Raw genomic sequence first — 25,447 nt, 5'->3', positions numbered from 1 at the left:
TGATTTTTTTTTTTCAGCAAGAAAGTGTGAATTTATTAAGGGAGGGTGTAATTTAGGCTTAATTATACATTTGACCTCTTAATTATAATTAAAAGTTCAATTGAATCTCTCAATTATTAAAAAAAATTAATTAGATCCTCTAATTATTAAAAACATTACAATCTTACCCTCTCCGTCCAATTGAAGCTGTTAGTGTTAAGTTTCCAATACTGAATTTTACAGATAGTGGTAGTTTATAAATGTTAATATGTTTATTATTTATATTTAAATTAAAATATAATTAAATAAAAGATAAACTTAACAAAATAAAATTTAAAAAAGTGATGTTTTACATAAATCACTTTATTTATTACTATTTTAAAGAAAACAAACCAATGTTTCAAACCAAGAATCTCAAAATAAAAAATGATCATTTTCCACACCGAGATTCAATGTAATGATCATAATCTCTCCTGATCCTTTCCTTCCTCACCCCTAAATTGTTTCTCCCCCATTTATGCTTCTTCAAATGTTGAGATGTAAAAGATCTATGGGGCGTGGAGGGTGACATGGTGGGTGGTTTCGTTGAATCTAAATCTGAGAATGAAGAGTAGATCTTGTGATGGCTTTGCGAAACAATTTCTTTGGCAACAACGGCAAGAGGCACAAAAGGCAATGTTGTGAGATTTGTCGGATTTGAATCAGAGCTTGAAGACTGGATCTCATGGTGAGGTGTTGTTTGGATCTTGTAGTGGCTTTGCAAAATTATCTCTCCCTCTGATGAAGATGATGAGAATAGCAGAGGGCGACTTGGATGGTTTCGTCGAATATGGGTTTTTAAAGATAAAGAAAACAAAAAGTAAATCTCGTGGTGAGACATTGTTTGGATCTCATGGTGGCTTTGTGATGTGGTTCGTATCTAAAAGAATCAAACCAATGTTTGTGATTGAGATCAAGATTTGGATCTCTTGGTGTTTTGTGGATCTAGTGTTTGTCTAGCAATATTGTTAGAGAAACAATTATTGGAGCTTTCTTGGTTGAAGATTGTTAAAAAGGTCTTGAAGATCCAAAAGGCAAAGGATTGTGAATATAGTAAAGCATGAAATTTGTTATAGTTGTTTTTGTATATATTAATTTGTGCTTATTTGACTTTGTTAAACTCATTCTAGTGCATTTGTGTTGTTGAGATTTGTTGCTTTGTTTTTGGGTTTAAATTGGAATAACATGAATTTGGTTAGTGTCAGATTTTTTTTTATCTTTTATTTTTGTAATTTGTAACGGTTAAAAAATTATTACTTGTAATTTAAACCGTCAAAATTCTTAACTTAAGAATACAATTTTAAGGTTTTTTAAATAATTAAATAACCTGATTGAATTTTTTAATAAATAAAGGATTTAATTTAACTTTTAATTATAATTAAGAAACCAAATGTATAATGAAGTATGTAATTTACCCATAAAAGTTTAATAGACTTCACTTTACTTTCTTGCCCTCTCTACATTTACATTTTTCTTTTAAGAAAAGAAAAAAACAATGAATCTAATTTTCATGCAGCGTGAAAAGATTTTTTTTTTTGGTACAACGGGAATAATAAAAATAGGGGGCAAAACTAAGTCTTTTAAAATAATCATGAAAGGATTTCAATGTAAAAGATTTTATATTACTTACACACTACTATTTTCTTTTCAAATATTAAAAAAACAACTAAAAAAGAAAATATAAATTCATCAACATTGATTTCCCTAAATTGGTATTAGTATAGTATTACCTTAAAGCCTGTGTTCTGTTGGTGTGATTGAAAAGGAAAAAGAGTGTGATGAATGACAAACCCTAGAAGAAGAAGGAAACGACTTTTCAAAGGCCCCTGTTGCTCTTAAAAAATCAAGACAAATATTTAAGAGCATCCATGAAAACAATGATATTCCTAAAATTTCATGCACTTTCATCAAATCTACTAATCGTAAAACACAGTAAAATAAAAAGAAGATAAAATACATTTTTGGTTTTTGTGCTTGGTTTTAATTCCTATAGAGTATATATTATAGTTTTGAATTGACCAATTTAGTTTCTATACTTAAAAAAAAAAAAAAAAGGATGAATTTAGTCCTATGCACTGATAACCGAGGGATGAAATTCACCTATCTTAAAAAATGCCAAATGGCTACCAAGCTCTTCTTCTTCCACACGCAAACGACGTCGTTGTGGAAGCCAAGAAGGTTGGACGACAGCGTGGTGACAGCACTGTGCAAGTCCTTCAGAGAGGGACGAAGCTGGGAAAGCATAACCCAGGAGTTCCGCTCCCTGCACCTAAACGACTCGTCGGTCGAACACGTCCTGTCACAACTCACCGACGCAAAAGCCGCGTTGCGCTTCTTCCACTGGGCCGCAAAACGCAACAACGACAACAACACCTTCCATCACACCACTCGCTCTTACACCATCACAATAAACCTCTTACTAACGTCAAACTCACTCACCGACTCGCGCGCACTCCTCGAATCCCTCGCCACTCGCAACACAGATCCAGGCGCCGCACGTGCGGTGGCGGCTTCTCTTCTCGACACGTATCACGCGGTTTCAACCTCCGTCGCTCTTCTTGCGGTTAACCTTTTAATTCAAACCTACGCGAAGGCGAAGTTAACGGACGTCGCCTTCGACCTTTGCCGTTACGTCGAAGAAGAGCGTGGATTCTCCTCCTCCGTCAGCGTCGTTAGTTTCAACGTGTTGCTTCACGCGCTTCAGAGATCTGAGAAGTGCGGCGGTTCCGTTTGGGAGGTTTACGAGTTCATGATTCGGAGAAGGGCTTACCCTAACGCGACGAGTTTGAGAATAATGATCGATGCGATTTGCAAGGAAGGTGAATTGCAGAAGATTGTTGACACGGTGGATCGGATTATTGTAGGGAATAATGATTGTTCTCGTTCTCGTTTTCGTTCTCCTGCGATGATTGTGAATTGCGGTTTGATGTTGAGGATTTTGGGGAAGGGACGCGTGGCGAAATCGGAGAGCGATGATGTGGTCGTTTTGCTGAAGAGGCTGTTGCAGAAGAATTTGCTTCATGAGAAGGTTGTGTATTCTCTGGTTGTTCACGCGAAGGTTGTGTTTGGGGATTTGGATTATGCGTGGGGATTTTATTTGGAGATGGTGCAGAGAGGGTTTGAGGGGAATGCTTTTGTTTACACATTGTTTATTGGAGCGTTTTGCAGAGAGGGGAGAGTTGGCAAGGCGATTGGTTTGTTGCGTGAGATGCAAGGAAAGGGGTTGAGGCCTTACGGGGAGACGTTTGAGCACATTGTCGTTGGTTGCGCTGCCGCAGAGGATTCAGAGCAGTGTGTGAGTTTTTTTGAGGAGATGGTGAGGGTTGGGTTTGTGCCTGCTTGTATGGTGTTTAATAAGGTGGTGGAGAGGCTGTGTGAGAAGGGGAAAGTGGAGAAGGCGAATGGAATGCTGACTGTGTTGTTGGAGAAAGGGTTTTTGCCAAATGATGTTACTTATGCTCATTTGATGCAGGGTTATGCTCGAAAGGAGGAGGTTCAGGAAGTTTTAAAGTTGTATTATGAAATGGAGTACAGATGTGTGAGTCCTGGATTGTCGGTTTTCGGGACGATTGTTCAGTGTTTTTGTCGTTGTGGGAAGGTTGAAGATGCAGAGAAGTATTTGAGGATTATGAAAGGGCGTTTGGTGAGGCCAGATGTGAGTGTGTACCAGGCGTTGATTGATGGATACATGAAGAAGGGGGAGAGTGCTAGGGCTCTTCACCTTCGTGACGAGATGGCTTCTTTGGAGGTGTAATGTGACATTGTTGTTGTGCTAAAGAGTGGTGAAAGGAAGGTAGTGCTTGTTGTTTGGTGACATGGCATTTTCTGCGATGTAGAATGCCAAATTGATGATATAGATATGTTATTTCCTGAAACAAAATGCTGCATCAAGAACAGTGGAAAGTTGTGAAATGTGGAATGGGCTGATATTTATAAATTAGATGTCATGATGCAGGTGCTTGGCTATTATTAAGGTTTTACTCATTTCAGAAGTGATTTTGGGAAAATTGATTGGAAGAGTGTGAGAAGTTGTTAATGTATGTCTAAACGTACAGATAAAGCAGGGAGGTTTAGAGACTTTGGGCATCCTGAGTATGCAACGGAAGAGGCAACACAAAATGTAAGCTTTTGTGCTTTGTTTTTATAGTCTGTGCAAATTTAGTTAGAACTGCCAACAAGCATTTCAGTGTCATACACTTGGGTGAAATTTTGACAACTAGATTTTATTTAAATGTTTTTCTCATTCCCAGTATTTTCATTGGAATTTACTTACTCCATTTGGCTTTTGAAGTAAATTGCTACCCTGTGTTTGGATGTGGTTGTAGCTTTATTATTGATGATATTGCGACAACCTGCAATTTCACAAGGATGGTATCACTTTTTGGTTGTCCTCAAGAAGTATATAGATGTCATACAATGTGGAATAGACTGATACGTATAGATTACATCTCACTTTCACTCACTTCAGAAATGTTTCAAATATTATTGAGAAATTGTTAATGTATAGAGGCTTTGGAGGCCTTTGGACATGTTGAGTTTGCAACAGCTGAACAAGCAGTATAGGTAAGCTTGTCGCCTTGTGTAAAAACAAAAATACAATAAAAAAAATAGAGTGACCCGTGCGGGGGCTTGAATCAACCAGCTAGTATTTACTATTTAACAAAAATATCCTTGAACTGTTATTAATTTATAATAAAAATTTAAATTTTCCCAAAATCACTTAAAGATTCCGTGATATGCACGGCTGACCAACTAGCTATGTATTAAACTGAAGATAGGCGTCTTCCACTGTTAGCATTATTATTAGGAGATTAATTAGTATACACGGTCAGTGTAAACCTACTTTACACAGACACCCAATTATATTTAGGCTATTAGCCATGTCAGTATAACAATTAAAAAAATCTAAAATTACAAAATCTAAAATTATGGGAGTAACTCTGTCACTTTCAGGTCAATCAATCATGTGTGTGTCTTCTTCCTTGAACCCATTATGATTTGCTCTACCCATCTTCATCCATAAACTCGTTGCTGATTGTTCTGGTAAAAACTATGTTTTTCACACTTGTATACACTGGAAATTGAAAAATCAATTTAAAGTTTTGTTGCATTGCATTCATTGTATGCTACGCTCCAAACTTTTCTGCAGGTACTGATCACTTTTCCGCATTGCCATAAACTTGTTACGAATTGCTTATTTCAATTTCAAGAATATAGTCAAGGAATTAAAACACGTGCCAAATGTGCTTATTGATATGGCTCCCAAGTTTTCTTCATTTTATTTCAATTTCAATTAATATTGTTTTACAGTATTTTTATTTTTGTTGAATGCATATATTGTGGGACTATGCTTGGCATATCCCGTCCAGGTTATAGAAGAATGATCCACAAATAGTATTTTGCTGGAGAAGCCATTGGAAGCTAATTGATACAGTTCTAAAGTGAGGCCAATTAGTTTCCACATCATAATTGTGAATGTGTGCCTAAAGAAGAAAATTTTTGCAGCTTATAAAAGTCACTTATCTAACAACTCTCTTTGTCCTTTGTGTAGGTATGCAAAGGAAAATATTAATATTTATAAAAAAGGAAAATATTAATCATGTGCTAAGGGGTTGCTTTCTAGCCAAAGAGATCTGGACACTTCTCTCTAGGAGTATGGTGGATCAATTTATTTTTTTCTCCCAATGTCTTGGCATGTGGATGAGCTCCAACATCAATATTGGAAAAAGAAAGGGTGTGAATTGGAGCCTATATTTGCTGTTGTAATTGACAATTTCTGGGAAGCCCGAAACAACCTTATTTTCCAAAACAAAAGTACCTATGCGCAGTGGCTCTGCAAAATTATTAGAACTCGGGTGAAGGAAATTATCAAGGCCTATGACACTTTTGGCTTGGGGAAAAGTTTGACCAACCTTGGCAATATGGGGTCTGATCAAATAAATATCAAGTGGAAAAATCCTCCAATTGGAACTCACATAACAAGCTCAATTGTGATACAACAACCCGAGTAGGAAATTATAAAGCAACTTATGGGGAAATCTTCGAATATCATATAGTAAAATTTATTTTTTGCTTATTCTGATAAACTTGAGTTTTGCCCCCTTTGTGCAAGTTGAGCTCCGGATATTTGGAGCATTTGTATAGAGATAGAGAATAAACACAAAAACACTTGGAAGTTGGTTTGCTGTTCTTCCTTTTTCAAACCCATGCTATGGTTTTGAAAGAATCAAATCCTTATAAACTAACTCACAAGGTAAAATTAATTAATGTAATCAATGGAGAATCCATTATGAACTAGCAGATTCATTTTTACAGTCTTTGCATAAATCGTTTGTTGCTCCTCCTCCTTCAATAATGTTTTGTAAGAATGAAATGAAGCTCTAGAAACAAGTACTTATTTCTTAGTCATTTAAATCTATCATTTGACATTTAGACTTTTAGGATAAAAATGTAAACAGTTACATCTTCAGAAGGATTCAATGACATAGCAAGCAATATCCCTTGTTAGTATTGCACTAACGTTGCTAAATGAAATTGCTAAAAAAAAGTGTTGTTATTAAAATTGTCAAAGTGACACGGCTTGTGTTAATTTTCATCCCTATGCACCTCAAACCAGAGAAATTCATATGACATTTAAACACTCCTCATCAACTTTAAAAACAGATCAGCACAAACACTTGAAATAGTTAACAAAGGCTTAGTTGTAAATTTATAAAAAGAAGCTGAATATCCATTGATTCTTGCCTTCCATGACCAAGATGACACTGTGATAGAGTCCAGCATTATGGGAGTTTAAATGGCAATAGATCAAGTGCCCAAATCATAAAATACTCATGAAAACGAGAACATATTTATCTTTTCTCACCACTTATTATCTTGTAGCCCATATTTATCAATCATTACTTCCCAATCAGATTCAAATTCTTCAACGGTGATAGATTGGTGAATGCACTTCCCAAATTGACTTTTAAATTCACTATGCTCATGATAAATATAATTCAAATACTCTAGGACTTTTTTCTCAATGTGTCACATGCAATAGTGATGATTAACCGTAGGAAACACAATTGAAATTGCATTAGTGAAAGCAGTATCTTGGTCTGTGATAACAGTTTTAGGACAAGCCCCTAAAATTGCTTCTAACCAAGTACTTAACAACCAAACAAAACTCTTTTGAGTTTCATCCCATACCATACACAACCAAAACAAATGGATTGTTGATGATGATTAACTCAAGTGAATGAAACAAATGGCATTTGTATTTATTTGTCAATTATGTTGGATCAAAAGTCTCTACATCACCAAAATTATTTGTATGCCATTCTAGACCTTGAATCAACCCAAAAACAATTTGCTAATTGTCCATCAACATCCATTTAAAATGCATAAAAAAATCCAGGATTCATGCAGCACACCAATAAGTTTAATATGCTCTTTAATTTTCTTTCTATGCACTCAAAGAAACTTTGAACTTCTTGGGGAAAACAGTACATGATTATGGTCTTTTATAAATCTAGAAATAATCCACCCATCTTTTTTCTTTAAATATACCATTGCCTTGCATCCTATCCTTGTTTCATCATGCACAGCAAGGTTACTATTTTTCCTCTTTGCACATCTTTCACTTTTTTTCTTTGTATAATTTTTTTGGCCGAGATCCCTCTTTTGAACAAAGGATCTCTTGGCCAATTATCATGCCATTTGTTCTTGATTTAATAATACGACCCTGCGTACATTGTGTAGTGATTCGTTGTGTCTTCAAGTGATGCAACTCCATTCCTTCGAAGAGCTCTAGAGGGGGATCTAATGGTAGTCCTTATTGAAAGGATCCACATCAAAAGCACTATGGAGTCTATTGTTAGCGCTGACATTGGTAGAATCTCCATGTTCATTTATCATATATATCTAGACCTGTATAGTAGTAAAAAATATTCTTAATATGCTAGTAAGTGGCTGAATCAATCGAATGGCAAACTTGCATCAATATTATATAATTATCAATTGGTCAAAGCTAAATCCATTCCATCACCAACAAAGCAAACAAGCTAATAAAAATTGGAAACAGCATAATCATAGATGACTAATTAAATTTAATCCCAAGAAGATGAGGTCAAACAAGTAAAATATTTCATTAGAAAAATCAAAGTATTCACACGTAGAACTCTCTTTCACTCTTTGTATGGCACATTTGGCACTTGTCTTAATTTCTTGACTATATTCCTGAAATTGAAATAAGCACTTTGTAGCAGTAAATTACAGAAAACTTTTGCATACCTTCTATTATTGTTTTTGTCAGCTTCGGTGACTCATGGTGTTGTTGGGACATATTCAATTCGATATTCAACTTTTCCCCTAAAAGTAACATAACTTTTCTGAGAATGTATGAAACAAGGACCTATCAAACAACAAATTATTGAAAGTGTAAAATTAAATTAAGGCAAGTGATTGGTACATACGATAAAGTTTGGAACATTCATAGTGTACAACGAATGCAATGCAACAAACTTTAAATTGAATTTTCGGTTTGTAGTGTATACAAGTGTGGAAAACACAATTTTTACCAGAGCCATCAAGAACGAGTTTATGGAGGAAGATGGGCAGAGCAAACCGTAATGGGTTTAGGAAAGAAGACACACACGATTGACTGACTTGAATGTAATGAAGTTACTCCCGTAATTTTAGATTTTTTTTTTTAATTTTTATAGTTATTACACAAGATTGTCATTAGATTCAAAACGTGAATACAAGAAATCCATTTGGTTTAATTTGGAAAATTAATAGTATGTTTGAATTAGATTCATGGTGAAAATAACCAATTATTTTGTCATGGTATAGGCAAAACAACAAATAGTTGTTTCTACTTTTTCATGATACCACCATGATTATGAAGAATAGAATTGATTCTTGGATATTATCCAAACACACGGTAAGAAAACAATGACGTGATTTACTTATATATTAAACTAAAGAAGATACTTTGTTTCCACTGTTATTATTATAAAAAAAATTGCCACTGTTGTTAATTAATTGATTGCAGGTTCAGGAAAAATAGATATATACACGGAGCTTCATCAGAAACGCTAAAATGTTCATCCGCGTAACAACCTAGAAATAGAGCAAAAAAATGGGATCTTTAGATTACTTCCCGTAAGTTTTATGTTTATGTGCTTCAAAGTTTGATTCGGGGGACCCAACACTACATCCATAGACCACAATCATACTAAACTTGTGTTCTCAGTGACAAGGGAATTCATACTTTCATTGAACACCAGGATTCTCTCTAAAGACTATGCATGCTTCTTCCTCATTTTGTTTATATATATATGAACTTGCAACCATCCTAGCTTGACTGTGCCCATAGTAAAGGATGAAAGATTATATATATGTCTTTTCTGATATTCGATAGTTTTGGAGAAGCTCACAACGAGAGCTTGCAGAAATGGAAGATGGCTTTGCATCAACTTCTGTTCTATCAGCTCTCTAGTCAACTATCGTGTCTCAATCATAAATAGGATTCAATTCTCCAGTTCAAATAATCTTTCAGTTGACCGAGCTTCATTAGAAATATGGCTAATGATTGAGACTCATTCAAAGAACTCCAACATTTGTGTGATTCTCTTAGATTTTCAAGACACGATTGAGAATCCTCTTTGAATCATTCAAAAATTTCAATTTCAACTGCATCTGGTGCAATATAACAAATATATCAATCACTGATCCAGCCAAGTTCAAAACCAACCTAAAATAAAATAAAATAAAATAAAAACTATATCAACACAATCATTTACCCCAAGATGATGACGTACTTTTTCTTATTTTAAAGACCAGTGATTATATCATGCCTATATAAATGTTACCAATATTGTAGAAAGTACAAAGAAATTGGAAACCAAAGTATAAATGAGTTCCAATTCCAAACAAAATCATCTCACAGAGATAGCCAAGGTCGACGATGCTTATCTCTCTGCTGTGTTTCTTAGTTCTAGCTGGGTTTTCCCAGCAATTCTAAATGCTGCTATTGAAGAGTTTGGGCTGGCGTCGACACGTGGCATGAGACTAGTCAGTGGCAATTTGCAGGTAGCAGGGCTTCTCAGCTTTTTCAGGGTAGCAGGGTTACTGCAAATCGCCAATTGGACTGGCTAGTCTCATGTCACGTGTCGACGTCAGCCCAAACTCGTGCTGACGATTTTCTTCTTCCATGCATGAAAAACAGTCCCATGCTGAAATAAATTTGAAAATAACACCATTTTAAGAAATAGTTTCAAAAAGTAATTCCTTTACGGCAATTTGTCGACTCATTACCGTCCATTAGAAATGAAAAGGAACCTTCGGCTGTGTAAAGGATATGAGGGAATTTGGACAGTGGTTAACGTAGGACATGCAGCACTTGAAAATGATTATCTACGTGTATCCTTCAATAAAAGGAATTCATTTCGATTTGCCTCAAGTGGTTCAAGATGCACCACCCCATTCTGCTATTATATCTTTCTCCGACCAACATATATAATATTAAGAAGAAATTAAATATCTTTTTGTTTCCTTAAATTTAGACTATATTTGTGTTTGGTCTCTTAATTTTTTTTTAAGAAAATCTCACCAAAAAAACTAAAAAATGATTTTTTTAGCTCTCCTTACTTAAAAATAGTCTAATTTTGGTCCCTATTTAGTAATCTTTTAAGTTCTTGATAAAGACTAAAAAGTGATTTTTTTTTTAAATTAGAGAGACTAAAAAAATCATCCAAATTTAAGGGATAAAAACATTTAAGTCTATTTTTAAAGATGAATTAAATGAATAGATTTTAAATAATTAATTTTCTTAAAGCAAGAAAACAATCAGAATATGTTCGTATTGTTGCTTTAAAAAAAAGTTCATATTGTTTATTTGATAAAGTTGTTTCTTGAATGAAGGGATAGGGCATGTTGGAGGAGATATGTTTGAAAGTGTTCCAAGGTGATGCCATTTTTTTAAAGGTCAGTGATCAGCACATGCACCTATGACGAGGGATATTGGTTTATAGTTTGGTTTCACACAAAATATTTTTTTATTCTATTATTTTTTTTTCACTTTTAATTAAAAAAATGTGTTTAAAAAGTTTGTGTAGGAAATAATGAAAATAAGATAGCATTTTTGTAATAATTAAAAATAAAGATACAAAAGTGTTGGGGTAGCGTACGGATTTATGGCAAATAAGCATGGATTACTTATTTAAGCACCGGTACTTAAGCCTTTAAAAATAAAATAAAATAAAAATCCTTAAATTTAATTATGACGGAGTGAGTGTTGTAATTGTGCAGTTGAATTTAACATTACATGCAATATAAACGTATCAATTTGAATGTTTGAAATTTTTATTCTTACATTTTTTAAAAACTTTTTTACCATTATATACAAATGGGGTACTTTAATTTTATTTTTTTTACTCAACTAAACTTCTCAAAATTTTCTCATTCTTATTCCTAAAATTATCCACTACTTTTTTTTTATTTGTTTTCATCCAATAGAACCAAACGAAAATCAATTCAATAAAAAATCCTATTTTAATTTCATGCCAAATTATGAACTTTTCACTAATCCAAATTTTAAAAATTTTCCACGTTTACCAAACCCACAAAAACAATCCAAATATAGTTAATTTTGAATTTCCTACACATGTTTTCATATCAATTTCCGGTGTAATTTTTATTATTTTTAATGTCTAATTCAAAGAACAACCACGTGCGTGTTTCTCCTTGACTTTTAAGGGGTTCTTTGCTCTCAATCCATGGAAAAATGGCTAATAATAATTGAGACTCTTTGAATCATTCAATGATCTCCCACATGTCGGATTCTTTTTTAATAAGGTTGCACAGTTATAACTATTGCAATCGCTGTACCGCTTTTTAACTATCTCCAAGACATCTAAGAAGTAAAAAATAAACAAAGCCTCCATTTTTACTGCCCAAAACTAATAATTTCTAAATTCAACTTCAAACAAATTAACTACGCCATACTCATCATCTTCAATCGCACTGGCGGATCTACATGCTGTTTAATGGGGCAATTGTCTCCATAAATTTTTTTTTTTTTACTTGAATGTATTGAATAAATATTTTTCCCCATAAACAAATAAATCTTATTTCCATAAGATAATTTTTTAATAAAATGAATGTAAATGATTATAAAAGATAAAAAAAGAGAATAAATTAATACTAATTTTATCCACTTTATCTTTTTAAATTTTATTGTTTTTAATTTTTTACTACTCTTTTTAATAAAACTTATATAATTTTTTATTTGAGAAAATATTAGATTATTTTTTGTCCCACTAAAAAAAATCTGATTTAATCCGCCACTGTTCCATCGTCGTCTTCTCTTTTATGCTGCGCTTTTATACCACACTATTGTCTCCATTGATGGCATTTGATTAAACACACATAATAATAAATTAGAGCATATCCCTGTTAACAAAAAAGCACTTAGCTTATCAGACTCTAACTCAGTTTATTATACGTAAATTACTGCAAATCTTTTACTTTTTTTTTCTTTGATTCCTATATGAATAAAAAAATTGACTTAGTTTAGATATTTAAATTAGAGGCATATAATTCAGTTGGATGATTTTGTTTAAACCTAAGTAATAGAATGTGGCTCTATTGTTCAAAGGGATTGAAAAGCATATCGGACGGTTTGTTTCTTGCAACTCGTTCTGGAATGTAATTTATATTCTGGATTAGCTATTTTAAAATCTAAAATGTAAATTTACATTTTAAATTAGGTTAGATTTTCCAAAGATTAAAAAGGTTCAGGAAGCAAATTGCGACCTGCCCATTATTTAGTCCAAATAAAACAGTGACGGATAACAATAATTTTAAGCGGAATAATCAAACGTAATGCATTAGAGGCAACAACAGCAATTTTTAAGTTGATAATATTCTATCCAAATGTTTGAAATTTCTAATGGAGTTTTTATATACAGTAGCTAGTTTTTATTCAGGATTTATTTTGCTGTCGTATTGACAACGGTTGCTATGAAAAGTATTAGAAAATTAAAATTTAAAGAAAGGATAAAGTTGAGTCTTTGACCATCTTAAAAGGACAGATAATTAAGTATCAGATGTATGTTTAGGATATTTATAGAGATAGGAATGAGATTTTTATTTGAAAGCGAGTAGGTAGGTTGAAAATTGGAAGTTATCTTGTAAGAACGGTTCTTATATAAATATTAAAATTTTAATTAGACAGGAATTATGTTTTGTGTAAATACCTACAAAAAAAAAATCATGAAAATTTACAAGGAATGAGGAGTGTTAATTGTTAACAAGGATATTAAAAGCTGCAAAGTTAAATAAATAAATCTAACGAATATTAAAAGCTGTCCTTTTAGTTGTAGCTCAAAATAATGCTTCAAGTTTAGAGACTACTACTATCGAATCTTTAGGAAATAATTTTTTTTACAAAAATAAATAAATAATATAAGGTTGTTTCTTTAAAATAAAATAATTCAGACATGTAATATTAATATTGAGATTCTACGTAAAAATTCAAGAGCATGGTTCACTAACAGGACACTCAAACGAGTTTTTTAATTCATTTTATAGAAAAAATATTTTTTCAGTTTCTTGAAATAAAGTTTGAGAAAAATTGAGTACTTTCTATGAATAATCGTTTGTCAAATAAGAACTATATAGCTATCATGGAAGAACTAAATGACAAATCCAGAGCGTCAATTATTATACAAATAAATCTAACGGATATTAAAAGCTGGACCACGGTAGCCATGGCCCCGCTTTTATTTAGAAGGATGCTTGGCAATGGACTCAACGCCCTGGGATGGGAAATCTAGTGGTGATGACTCCTCTGTTATTGCAATGAATAAATAGGTGTTATCATCTATGAAGAATTTTAACAATACTGCAATTTATTGAAAATTATTAATTTTAATACTATAAACTAATACGATAAATTTATTTTAAGATTAAAGAGTAAGACTAAAACATATTAATTAATTAGGTGGAGTACAATTAAATAAAACTAGAAGGAAAAGAAGATAAAGAGAGAGAATAAAAGAGTAAAAAATTTATAAAATTTTGTCCAGCTGTTGTTTTAATAATATTATTGAAGAGTAAGATGATGGGTCCTACTAACTTTAATAAGGATAGTTTTAAAAAATAATATAAATTGTTAAAAAAATTAATTATAATAATTATTCTTAACTAAATTTTTAGAGACGTAGAAGTTGGATAATTTTATGGACTAATTAAGTGTCTAAGATTAAGTTTCTTTACATCAATCAATAAATATTATTAATTAATAGACTAATAACGATTGATACAACTAATAATAATTTATGTTTTTTAATTAATTGATTTAGGATTTAAATTTTAATTGATGAATAGACATAAAATAAATAAATTATATTAAAAGAAAAATATTTATTTTATGTGTGATAATTCCTGAGGAATAATTACTATTTCACCACTTTCAATCGGGAACAATATCATGTTAAAAAATATTAATTGATAGCTAGCATTCTAGCAAGAAATTTCAAGTTTCAACTTTACTTGACATAACGCATGCATGTCCTTCGTTTTAAGGTACCACTTTCTCCGGTGGTTAGTTCACTAATCTTGAAAAAACTCTTAACAAAGAAAGAAATTTAAAAAATTCAATATATTCTACCGCAAAAGGACAAGTTGTCAACTTTTCCAAAAGGTTTAGTCAAAACCTACTCAAATATAAAATTCACAAACATACAAATTAAACTAGATCATCAATGATGCCCTTCCAATGCCCATGTAGTCAATTACGCCAATGTTGGATATTGTTAAAAAAATAATCTAAAGAGTGATTATTCCCATGGAGGATTTTATACATATATGCTGACGACATTGAGCATTAGCCTAACAAGTCTGACTCAAAATAAATTTTTAAGAGAAATATTTTATTTATTTATTTGAAATAAAAGAAGTTTATGTTAATTCTTTCATCAATATACGTGATTTCTTTACTTTATATAAATAAAATAAAATATGTTTAAATTTTTTTATAAATGATTATTATATATATATATATATATATATATATATATATATATTAAAAGTTGAAATTATGTTGGGTCGATATTAAACACTCAAAATAAAAGTATTAATATATTAGGATCAACGTAACATAAAAATTTATTAATAATCTAAAACAAAAATTAATTGTTTGATTATGGTATACTTAAAAAAAAAAAAACTAATGACAAATACTTTTTTACTAGTATTCTTAACTATGCAGGGGTCTTGTGCATTATGCCTATATAAACGAATCCAAAACTCAAATAAGAAAGTAGACAACATTAGAAGTGAAAGGCAAAATAAGAATGATGAGTTGCAAAGAAAATGAGGAGGATGACACTTACCTCTCAGCTTTGACACTATGTTTCAGCCGAATTTTTCCGGCAATCTTGAACGCTGCTGTTGATCTGAATTTGTTTGATATCATAGACAAGGCAGAGAGTTCAACTTTGTCAGCCTCTGAGATTGCTTCTTTGCTTCCAAATCCACACCCTCAATTGGCTAATAGGCTTGAACGCATATTGCCGGTGTTGGCAAGTTACTCTCTTCTCAATTGCTCCATTCGCACCACTGAAGATGGTGTGAGAGAGAGACTCTATGCTCTCTCACCAATTGGTCAATACTTTGCCTCTGACGACGATGGAGGCTCTTTGGGTCCTCTCTCAAGCTTATTTCATCGTGGATATTTTCACGTCTTGTACGTATTAATTTACTTCCGAATATCTTCATTCTTAATTTTAATTCAACATCTCTTTCTTTACCTTCTTTCTTTAAGGACCTAATTAACTTCATAACTCCTAACCATGCATTTACTTAAGAGTAATATTCTCCTCATTTTCAAAATTTTCAATTCATTATATTTTTTTTCTTTATCCCCCTCATATTACTCATTATTGTAGAAAATATGGTAAAAAATAAATAAATAAATTTGAATAACATTACTTATTAATTAAAGCTACGTATAAATTTCTTAACAAAGTACTGTATTCACTATGGGAAGAAAATCAAAATAAATAAAGAGGAAAAATGAATCAAACTCATCTCATAAGTTAAAATTAACATATATCTTAATTTATTTATAAATAAGTTATACTTACAAAAGAACGTATAAAAAGTTAAAATACATAAGTTAATGTTAATTTTTGAAGAAAAAATGATTTATTTCACCTTTTTAATTTTTTCTGAATGAATTTTTTAATCCAAAATGGATCTTATACTATTTTACAAAGGACAACGGGTCTCATTGATTTTTTTTAGCATATGAACATATTGTTACTTTCAATACCTCATTAATATTTATCATTTGTTTTATATTTTTTCTATAATGTCATATCACTTATATATCTACTTTTATCTCTCCTCTTTTATTTTATTTTAGCTTTGAGTGTCCACTAGAGTTTAGATACCTACCCATATATTATTTTATGTTTTTAATATATATATCGATTGGTATTGTTTCCTAATTAAATAGGAAGGACGTAAAGGATGCAATTATGGACCCTAACAACAACGACCATTTCCAAAATGTCCACGGAATGCCTCCTTATCAATATATGAAGACAGACGAAGAACTTAATAAACTATTTAACAAAGCATTGGCCCAAACTGGCCCTCCTGCAATGAAAATGCTCCTTAAACTATACAAAGGATTTGAGCAAGTATCAACATTGGTTGATGTTGGAGGTGGAGTAGGCGAGACCCTAAAACAGATTATCTTTGAGTACCCTTCAATCAAAGGAATTAATTTTGATTTGCCTCAAGTGGTACAAGATGCACCACCCTATCCAGGTAATATATATATAGTAATATTTTAATTAATGATGGAGCAATTGTGTTCCAATAATTGAAATATTAAGTTTGTCTTTAAAAATCAACACTATTTATTTTTTGCACGAACAGGGATAGAACATGTTGAAGGAGATATGTTTGAAAGTGTTCCAAAGGGTGATGCCATTTTACTAAAGGTTAGTGAGCTAAGCAAAACAATCAAATATAAATTTAAAGCCATTCAATATAACATAAAATGTTGTAACTAATCACATTTTTTCTTTCTGTATCTTGTGATTTCAGCTTGTATGTCACAATTGGTTAGACGAAGACTGTGTAAAGTTTTTAAGGAATTGCCACAAAGCTTTGCCACAACATGGGAAGGTGATTGTTATAGACTATATAATTCCAGAAGTTCCGGATTCAAGCAAAATTTCTATGCAAACTTGTGTTGCTGATAGTCTCATGTTTTTAGTGACAAGTGGAAAGGAAAGAACTGAGAAAGAATTTGAGAGCTTGTGCAGGAATTCTGGATTTTCTAGATTTCATGTTGCATGTAGAGATTCACCGTCGGTTCTTTCAGTGATAGAATTTTATAAATAAAATTAGGATCAATCCCATAATAAATAAGGTCTAAAATAAAATTTGATAAAGTTATATGTTGGCCTTTTTTACCTACATATGTGGTCATATTATTTTTGTTGATGATAGACTTAAAATTTAAGCTTTAATTACTTTATTCTTCGTTGAGAATAAAATTTATGTTATAGCTTAGAATTGGGACGTGTTAGCAATTTTCATATTGTTGAAGGAACAATAACTACCGAATCATAAAAGGAAATAATGTCTAATCTATGAAGAATCTATTTTATAGATGATGATTGTGTCTTCCTTAGAGTTTCCACTTCGATCATCTATTTTTCTAATGATTCCACTCTTCTTTTATAATTTGAATTGATGTAATTTGTTCTTTTCCGTTAATTATTGATAATTAATTGAGTCCTCTTGAGTGCCTATTATTGGGTAGTTTGGTCATATCTTCATTATTTAATGCAACTAGGACACAAATTCCTTGAAAATAGGTTTTTGTTAAATACAATAACTTGGGGCAGAGCATAATGAGAATTATTTTTTATTCTTTCATGCAGGACTGCAGGAGTAATCATTTATAGATATAAGAGATAAATATTAATAAAAAAATATCACAAAAGATAATGACATAAATATGGACATTAACAAATTAATTATTCATAATATTCTTTTAGAGGTTTATTATTTAAGAATATATCCCGTTAAAATCTTAATAGAAAAAAAAATTTACAATAAAACCTAGTGAAGAAAAAAGAGTACACATTCTTTAATATATTATCACCTATCTTATTAAATATTTTGTCAAAAAAACTTAAATGGAACAAAATCAAGGTGAATGAAAAAAAAAATGCAAAATGTATTTATTTTTTTCCCTCGTGCAGACATCATCTTTAAGACAATACAGTCTAATCTTATGAGTTATTTGCACAAATGTCTTTCTTGACAATGACTTTATAAAAAAATGTTACTTTCTCACACGAATAAATTCATTGGACATTTGTATCATCATTCTTTTAGAGATTATGAGTGGAAAAAAATTGGTAAAATATATTTTATTCTATTTCTTTAAACATATCTTTCTTTCAATTGAGATATTATGCGACATTGAGTTCAAATATGATTAACGATATCATCTTTTTCTCATGTCAAACTAAATTTTTTACAAAATTAGATAATGTGATTAGTTTGACTTGTTTCACATATTATCATGAAATTGTGATATCATGTAAACAAATATTCCTATCTATCTGTGATATATCATTAGGACAATATGACAAATAACATATATTTGCATAACCAATTAGACTTGACTTAATTTGAAACATTTTAATAAAACAAGCTCATTTCCATATTAACCATGAGATAATGAATTGAAGTATGCGCTTCACTTTATTCCAATGTCTTCATGTAGACAGAAACGTGGCAGCAACAACCAGAACTTGAAGGAAGGAGGGAAGTTAAAGAAGGAGGAGGAATTATTTGGTGAAGTGAGTCTATGATAAAATTATTCACCTTAGATAAATCTAAGGATTCAAAATCATGGTTCAGGCAAGGTTGTCCACCTTAAAATTTGTCGTAAAATTGTATAGAAACTATTATAAAATTTGTTGAGTAAATAATATTAATCATAAATAAATAACCATCACGTCATCTAATGACTTTTTCTATCTAATTCAAGTTATTAAAAATCATACAATTTATTTTGTCATTCGACTAGTGACTTGAATGTTGAATAACCCATTGTCGCTGTGAATTCTTCCTCTCTCAAATGTGGAGCCTTTCATCGGGGATACTAGTATTCGTTAATCTGTCGTTATGGCATCCCTCTTTTGCTACATAAAGGGTGGGTAGAATTTGGAAAACAGAGAGAAAATGAAAAACAAAAAAAGTAAAAATAAACTGCATCCATGCAATCATGCATTCATGAATTTTTTTGATCGCCCGATGAAGATTAGACGATTAATATTTTAAATGTATTTTTTAAGTTGAATATATTGAAATGATATATTAGTCTTCATCATATGATTATAATCGTCCGACTAATTAAATGTGTATTTTTTTTCTGGCTGCAGGAAATCTAGGTTCGATTTAAAGGCCCCAAATTTATCAACTTGAAAAGCAAAATAAAATTAGAGAGGGAAGGTGAGAAATTGGGTCTAGGGTATAGTCAACTTATTAACATACACAAAAAAGCGGTGGATTGGGAAATAATGGAGGAAATACAATGTGTCATTTTGTTTAAATTTAAAAAAGTTCTCTTAAAAAAGTGATATTTTAAGAAGCAAATAAGATTTAGTTTTTAAAGAAAACATAAAACCATTTTTTTATTAAAAGAAATTCAGACAAATACATTAAAAAAGTGTTTATTTTACTAAAAAAAATTTAAAAAAATGAGCTTAAACAAACATACTCTTATTTGAGAAAATATAGTTTGCTTTTCTAATCCTTTTTTCTTTGTTTGGGTAAATATATTACTTTTCAATGAGTTTTTTTAATTACTCATTTAGTGTTATAATTGCACAAAATATATGTTTTAGTCTCTTTACTTAAAAATCAATAATTTTGATCCCAATTTATTAAGTTAAAAATCAAAATAAAATTGGAGACAGGAAGGTGAGGAATCGGGGTTAGTTATGTAAAAAAAAAAGTGATAGATTGAGAAATAGTGGAGAAAGTATAATATTTGGAGAAATATGTTTTTGTGTGTGTGCGGGTGGAGAAATTAAATATTATTATTAAATAGAAATTAAATATTATCATTAAATATTAACACAGTTGTTATGTAATGTTATTTAGATGGACAATATATATAGATACAGCATGAAAAGGGATTGAGAAACCAAATTCAAAAAATTGGAATTGTTCCCTTTCTAATCCTTTATCTGTATTTGGGAAAATATGTTACTTTTCAACTTTCTTTTTTATGCATTATGTTGAGACTTTATTGCACTTGATTAAATACTTCTCAATTTGTAAGTATAAGTAAAGATAATAAAGATAGAAATAAATGCAGAAATAAGTGTGATTACTAAATCAAATAGTTTAAAAAGGAAAGACAATTAATAAAGATGCCAAGACCAGACAAATCCAATTGGCCTACGATGCATGTAAATATGATATTCATTACAAATGCACTGGTACTAGTTCTACCCATATCAGTTAACTACTTGCCCCTGATGCCTCACGTTGGCAAGCCTATTTTAACTACTTATCTCCCAACTGCCTTTGCGAAGATTCAATAATTAAAATGCATTAAGGTCAATTCTAGATGTTGCTTAAATGCATGGGCAATGGGTTATCATTCTATGCCTAGCAATGATAACCCAAGGATTCTTTTTTCTTAAGATGTTCTGTTAGGCGTTACCCTTTCCCAAGCGTATAACCCCTAAAACTGATGCATGCATTGAATCTTAAATATTTATTGGGGATTACCCTCTCCCGAGCGAATAAACCCAAAAGGAATCTAAGAATGAATGCTAAGATAACAAGAAAAGAATTAGAACAAAAAAACCTGGAATGAATTCCTTTTGCATTGATAACTCTTGAAGCTTATCGTATATCGTTGGCTTTTTAGGCCTGTCAGGCCCTAGCTAGGGGATTAGCCACTCATGACCATTGAGGGCTTACAATTGGGGATGAAAGAAAGAATGGGGATAATAAAACAAAGAATATAGAGAGAAGAGAGCTCAGGCTTAGAGTGCTGGGAATAGTGCTCTGAGACGAGATGATGTTTCCTTGGGACTGCCTCTCTATTTATAGTTGCTGAAGTTGGCTTATGGGCCTTCGTAGTCGCGCTCAGCGCCACACCTCGCACTTAGCGCATTCAGATCGCGCGCTGGGCACGCCATGCAGGCTTAGCATGTGCTTCTGTTGGATCGCGCTGGGCGCCTAGCTGGACTTAGCGCGCGTAGCGGTTTCTGCTCCTTCGTGCTTAACGTCACGCTTAGCATCTGCAGGTAGTTGCTCGCTTAGCGCCTGATGCGAGCTTAGCGCCACTGTTGGGCTGGGCCTGCTTCAGAATTCCTTCTTTTTCTTCCTTTCTGTTGCCATTTTTGCTTAATGTATCCTCATTTTTCGTATCTGCAACCAGAAATTCAATTTAATTAATTTTTCAGCTTTTAATTATAAATAACTGCTAAATAATTAATTTTAAGTCAAAATTTGACTATTTAACTACTATTAATTCACAATTATTTAGCAGTTATCACATTCTTTTCAACGTTAAGAGGCGGCCACTTTTTTTGAAACATCTGCCCAAATAAGTTACAATAGCTTGACTTAAGTCAACTACACATCAGCCACTTTATTTAATTATATTTTTGAGGCATCACCCTTGGGATAGGATGATCAAACTCATTCCAAGTGTTATACACTCGTACGTGTACTGGTTTCAGTTTAAAATTTCTGATTGTAATTATTAAGTATATATCATAAGTGATTTAAAATTAATTTTATGAAAATTGACATTTTCTAACTTTAAAATAAACGGACACTTAATTATCTTCTCAAAAAAAAATCTGTATCAACAATATACTATTTAAATTATTTCATTCTTATTTATATTCGTCCAAAACATGTTATACAAAACACATATGTAATGAATATTGATTAATTGTTAAATATATTTAAATATTTTCAAAAAAAAAAATCATTTGTAACTCTTAAAAATATTCATTGTTATAATGTAATCATTTCGCTTTTGTTAATTGTTGATCATGGATTTTGGTTTAATCCCGCCGTGATCTCTTGTTGGTTTTCTTGTTTTTCAATAATATTATAGCAGTTTTGCCGTCCACGATAGTTGAAATGTCTTTGTCCTATTTTTGAGATTTGACTTGCTGTACTTTTTATTTTTAAAAAACTCTTAACATGCACAAAAAAAAAGTGATGGATTGGGAAATAGTGGAGGAAGTATAATATTTGGAGAAATAGAGTGTTTTGTGTGTGTATGTGTGGTGGGGGGTAGATGGGGGAAAATTGGGGATTGTTCCCTACCTAATCCTTTTTCTGTATTTGGGAAAATATGTTACTTTTCAACTATAAAAAATTATTTAATTAAAATTAAAATCACCATATTTTAGGTACAAAAGCTTGAACTTTTTCAGTATTTACTTTGTAAAGTATAAAACGGAATTCTGAAAAAAAAAATACCAAATGGAGCAATATTTAGTCTCTGTACACATAGTCAAGGCCAACACCCAACTCATACTAAATTAAGTCATATATAGCTGCCTGTAGGACTTAATTTCGTTCTAACACCTAACTCATAATAATGGTTAGTCTCTCACGTAGAAACTATGTTTGAATTTTCACTAGTGTCTTATTTGATAAAGAATAGAGAAATAGGATAAATGAAAATAAAATGATGAATGAGAATAAATGAGAAATTAAATATAAATTAGAGGTATTTGGTTAGAGAGAAATAAAAAAATAATACTATAAGTCTCATTATTTTTAAAATTATTTTTCCTCCATTCCTCTCCTATCAAACAACAACAAAAACTTCTTATTTTCCTCCCTCTAATTTCTCTACAGCCAAATAAAGGGTAAGAAATATATCCGCATTTAGTGTTTAATTGTACTCAGAAGAGAAAAAGATGACTTCCAAAAGAAAATATTGACATATCAAAATTGAAATGATGAAATATTTTTAGGAATCGACATTTGATGGAGAAATATTACAAACAACCAATCGAAATAAAGATTATTAATCAATATGCTCTTAATTTGAATTTTACGAATATTTTAAATAAGAGAATTATGCTAAGGATTAATTACATGTGATGGAGGAATGATGCCTATATAAACATCATAAAAATTGAAGAAAGTGCAAAGCAACTAAACACTAGTAATTAAAAGATGAGTTCCAATTCCAGAGAGAGTCAAGTTCACCCAGAAATAGCAAAGGTCGAGGATCCTTACCTCTCTGCTGTGTTACTTTGCTTTAGCCGGGTCCTCCCTGCAGTCCTAAATGCAGCTATTGATCTCAATTTGTTTGATATCATAGCAAAGGCACAGAGTTCATGTGACTCAAGTTTCTCAGCCTCTGAGATTGCTTCTTTGCTTCCAAATCAACACCCACAATTGGCTAATAGGCTTGAACGCATATTACCTTTGTTGGCCAGTTATTCTCTTCTAAATTGCTCCATTCGCACAAATGAAGATGGTAAGAGAGAAAGAGTTTATGCTCTCTCACCCGTTGGTGCATACTTTGCATTTGATAAGGATGAAGGAAGTTCTTTGGCTCCTCTCTCTTCTTTAATCCATCGCGGATTTCATGACATGTGGTAATTACTAATCATTTATTTACTTGTACCATTTGACAAAGAAAGACTTCAATATTAATTTCTAGTATGATTGATTTTCTTTATGATCATATTTTAGTTTGTTAGAATGTTAGTTTTTGGTAGTAAAGAGAATCGAATCTGGAATTTTTTCCCCTTTTTCCTTCTCTTTTAACCATCCAGCCCACCTTATATCTCCTTCTAGCATGACTAATTAATTTTGTATTGTTTTCATTCTCTCAACAGGAAGGATGTAAAGGATGCAATTGTGGACCCTAACAACAATAACCATTTTGAAAATGTGCATGGAATACCACCATATGATTATATGGAGAAAAATGCTGAGCTGAATGACATTTTTTACAAAGCAGTAATTCACGCTGCCCCACTAGAACTGAAAAGGGCACTCAAACTATACAAAGGATTTGAGGGAGTGTCAACACTTGTTGATGTAGGAGGTGGAGCTGGAGAGACCCTGAAACAGATTCTCCCAAAATATCCTTCAATGAAAGGAATTAATTTTGATTTGCCTCTGGTGATTCAAAAAGCACCACCTCACCCAGGTAACATACATTAGTTTCTCTTTAATTTCTATATATAAACTGACTGCAAATATTTTGAAAGATGGGTTTGGTTTTGAGGAAAGAAATGTGGAATAAGTTTTGCCAAAATTATTAATTAGAAAACACTCATTATTGTGTGAAGGTATAGAGCAAATTGCAGGAGATATGTTTGAAAGTGTTCCAACTGGTGATGCCATTTTAGTGAAGGTTAGTGAACTACATGAAAGAAAATTTATATATTTTTAAACAATTCAATATGTAGCATGAAATAACATTTAATTATATTTTTTTTTCTTTTGTCTTTGGCGATTTCAGTTTGTATGTCACAATTGGGCTGATGAAGATTGTATAAAGTTTTTAAGAAACTTTCACAAAGCCTTGCCACAACATGGAAAAGTGATTGTTTTCGAATATATAATACCAGAAGTCCCGAATCCAAGCTATATATCTAAGCATACTTGTACTCTCGACAATGTCATGTTTTTAGCACATGGTGGAAGGGAAAGAACTCAGAAGGAATTTGAGAACTTGTGCAAGAGCTCTGGTTTTTCCAAGTTTCATGTAGCAAGTAGTGACATCTCATCTACGTTAGGAGTAATGGAATTCTATAAGTAGAAATTGCCCATGACAAATAGTAATTTGAATCTATGATAGCCCACATGTTACATTGGGTGCATCCAGACCCAAAAGCCTTTAAATAAATTGGGCCCAGTTGCATAAAATCTGATGTTGGCCCGGCAAATGTTAGCCCACTGGTCAGCAACTGTAAGATTATTTATGTTATTGCTTTTGAGACTATGTAATCATGAATAAAAAGTTTGGATAAATAACTTATGTAGTTCCAATATTTTGGAAATCATCAATTTGGTTTATAAATGATAATTGTTAAGACAAGTTAGTCCAACCGTGTCATTTCCATTATCGTGAGTGCATATGTGATACGTTGTTTGACTATGTGACAAATCCACATATGCGTGTTACATGTCACACACAATATAATATTTTTTTATTGTTTTATGTAACGTTTACAAAGATAGAAAATATTTGTGTAGAAAATATCTAATAATAGAAACTAAATAAATTATCGAATCCACATAAACTGCACGACTTTGCAATTATCATTATAAAAAATAGAAACTAAATAATTGAAAAAAGATTAAGAATTGGTTTGGAAATATTTAGAAA

General features: G+C 31.7%; 3 protein-coding genes and 1 non-coding gene across 10 annotated transcripts; all 4 read left to right on the top strand.

Annotated features, from left to right (window-relative positions):
* Positions 1-1,842: 1,842 nt before the first annotated feature.
* LOC100789449 (pentatricopeptide repeat-containing protein At1g66345, mitochondrial) lies at positions 1,843-6,196 on the top strand. 7 transcript variants are annotated; one of them, XM_014762486.3, is made up of 4 exons: positions 1,843-3,973; positions 4,074-4,138; positions 5,388-5,459; positions 5,570-6,196. In XM_014762486.3, the coding sequence occupies exon 1, from the start codon at positions 2,075-2,077 to the stop codon at positions 3,770-3,772; it is 1,698 nt and encodes a 565-aa protein (XP_014617972.2). In that variant the 5' UTR covers positions 1,843-2,074; the 3' UTR covers positions 3,773-3,973; positions 4,074-4,138; positions 5,388-5,459; positions 5,570-6,196. The 7 variants fall into 7 exon arrangements, with proteins under 7 accessions (XP_014617972.2, XP_003533688.3, XP_040861166.1 ...); XM_003533640.5 differs by lacking the exon at positions 5,388-5,459; XM_041005232.1 differs by having other exon boundaries at positions 4,074-5,459.
* Positions 6,197-10,039: 3,843 nt separating this feature from the next.
* Positions 10,040-10,196, top strand: MIR5774B (microRNA MIR5774b). The gene has a single exon (NR_126646.1). It is a non-coding gene; the product is annotated as a microRNA MIR5774b (primary transcript).
* A 5,132-nt stretch (positions 10,197-15,328) lies between these two features.
* On the top strand, positions 15,329-17,721 carry LOC100779492 (isoliquiritigenin 2'-O-methyltransferase-like). The gene is made up of 4 exons (NM_001255863.2): positions 15,329-15,754; positions 16,529-16,845; positions 16,957-17,021; positions 17,128-17,721. The coding sequence occupies exons 1-4, from the start codon at positions 15,363-15,365 to the stop codon at positions 17,425-17,427; spliced, it is 1,074 nt and encodes a 357-aa protein (NP_001242792.2). The 5' UTR covers positions 15,329-15,362; the 3' UTR covers positions 17,428-17,721.
* A 5,518-nt stretch (positions 17,722-23,239) lies between these two features.
* On the top strand, positions 23,240-25,107 carry LOC106794104 (isoliquiritigenin 2'-O-methyltransferase). Its single transcript, XM_006586598.4, has 4 exons — positions 23,240-23,702; positions 23,946-24,262; positions 24,405-24,469; positions 24,578-25,107. The coding sequence occupies exons 1-4, from the start codon at positions 23,275-23,277 to the stop codon at positions 24,875-24,877; spliced, it is 1,110 nt and encodes a 369-aa protein (XP_006586661.1). The 5' UTR covers positions 23,240-23,274; the 3' UTR covers positions 24,878-25,107.
* Positions 25,108-25,447: the final 340 nt, after the last annotated feature.

The sequence above is a fragment of the Glycine max genome, chromosome 9 (genome assembly GCF_000004515.6).
Source record: "Glycine max cultivar Williams 82 chromosome 9, Glycine_max_v4.0, whole genome shotgun sequence".
NCBI lineage: Eukaryota > Viridiplantae > Streptophyta > Magnoliopsida > Fabales > Fabaceae > Glycine > Glycine max.
Note: the sequence above shows the minus strand (reverse complement) of the source record. Positions and strands in the feature narration are given on the sequence as shown.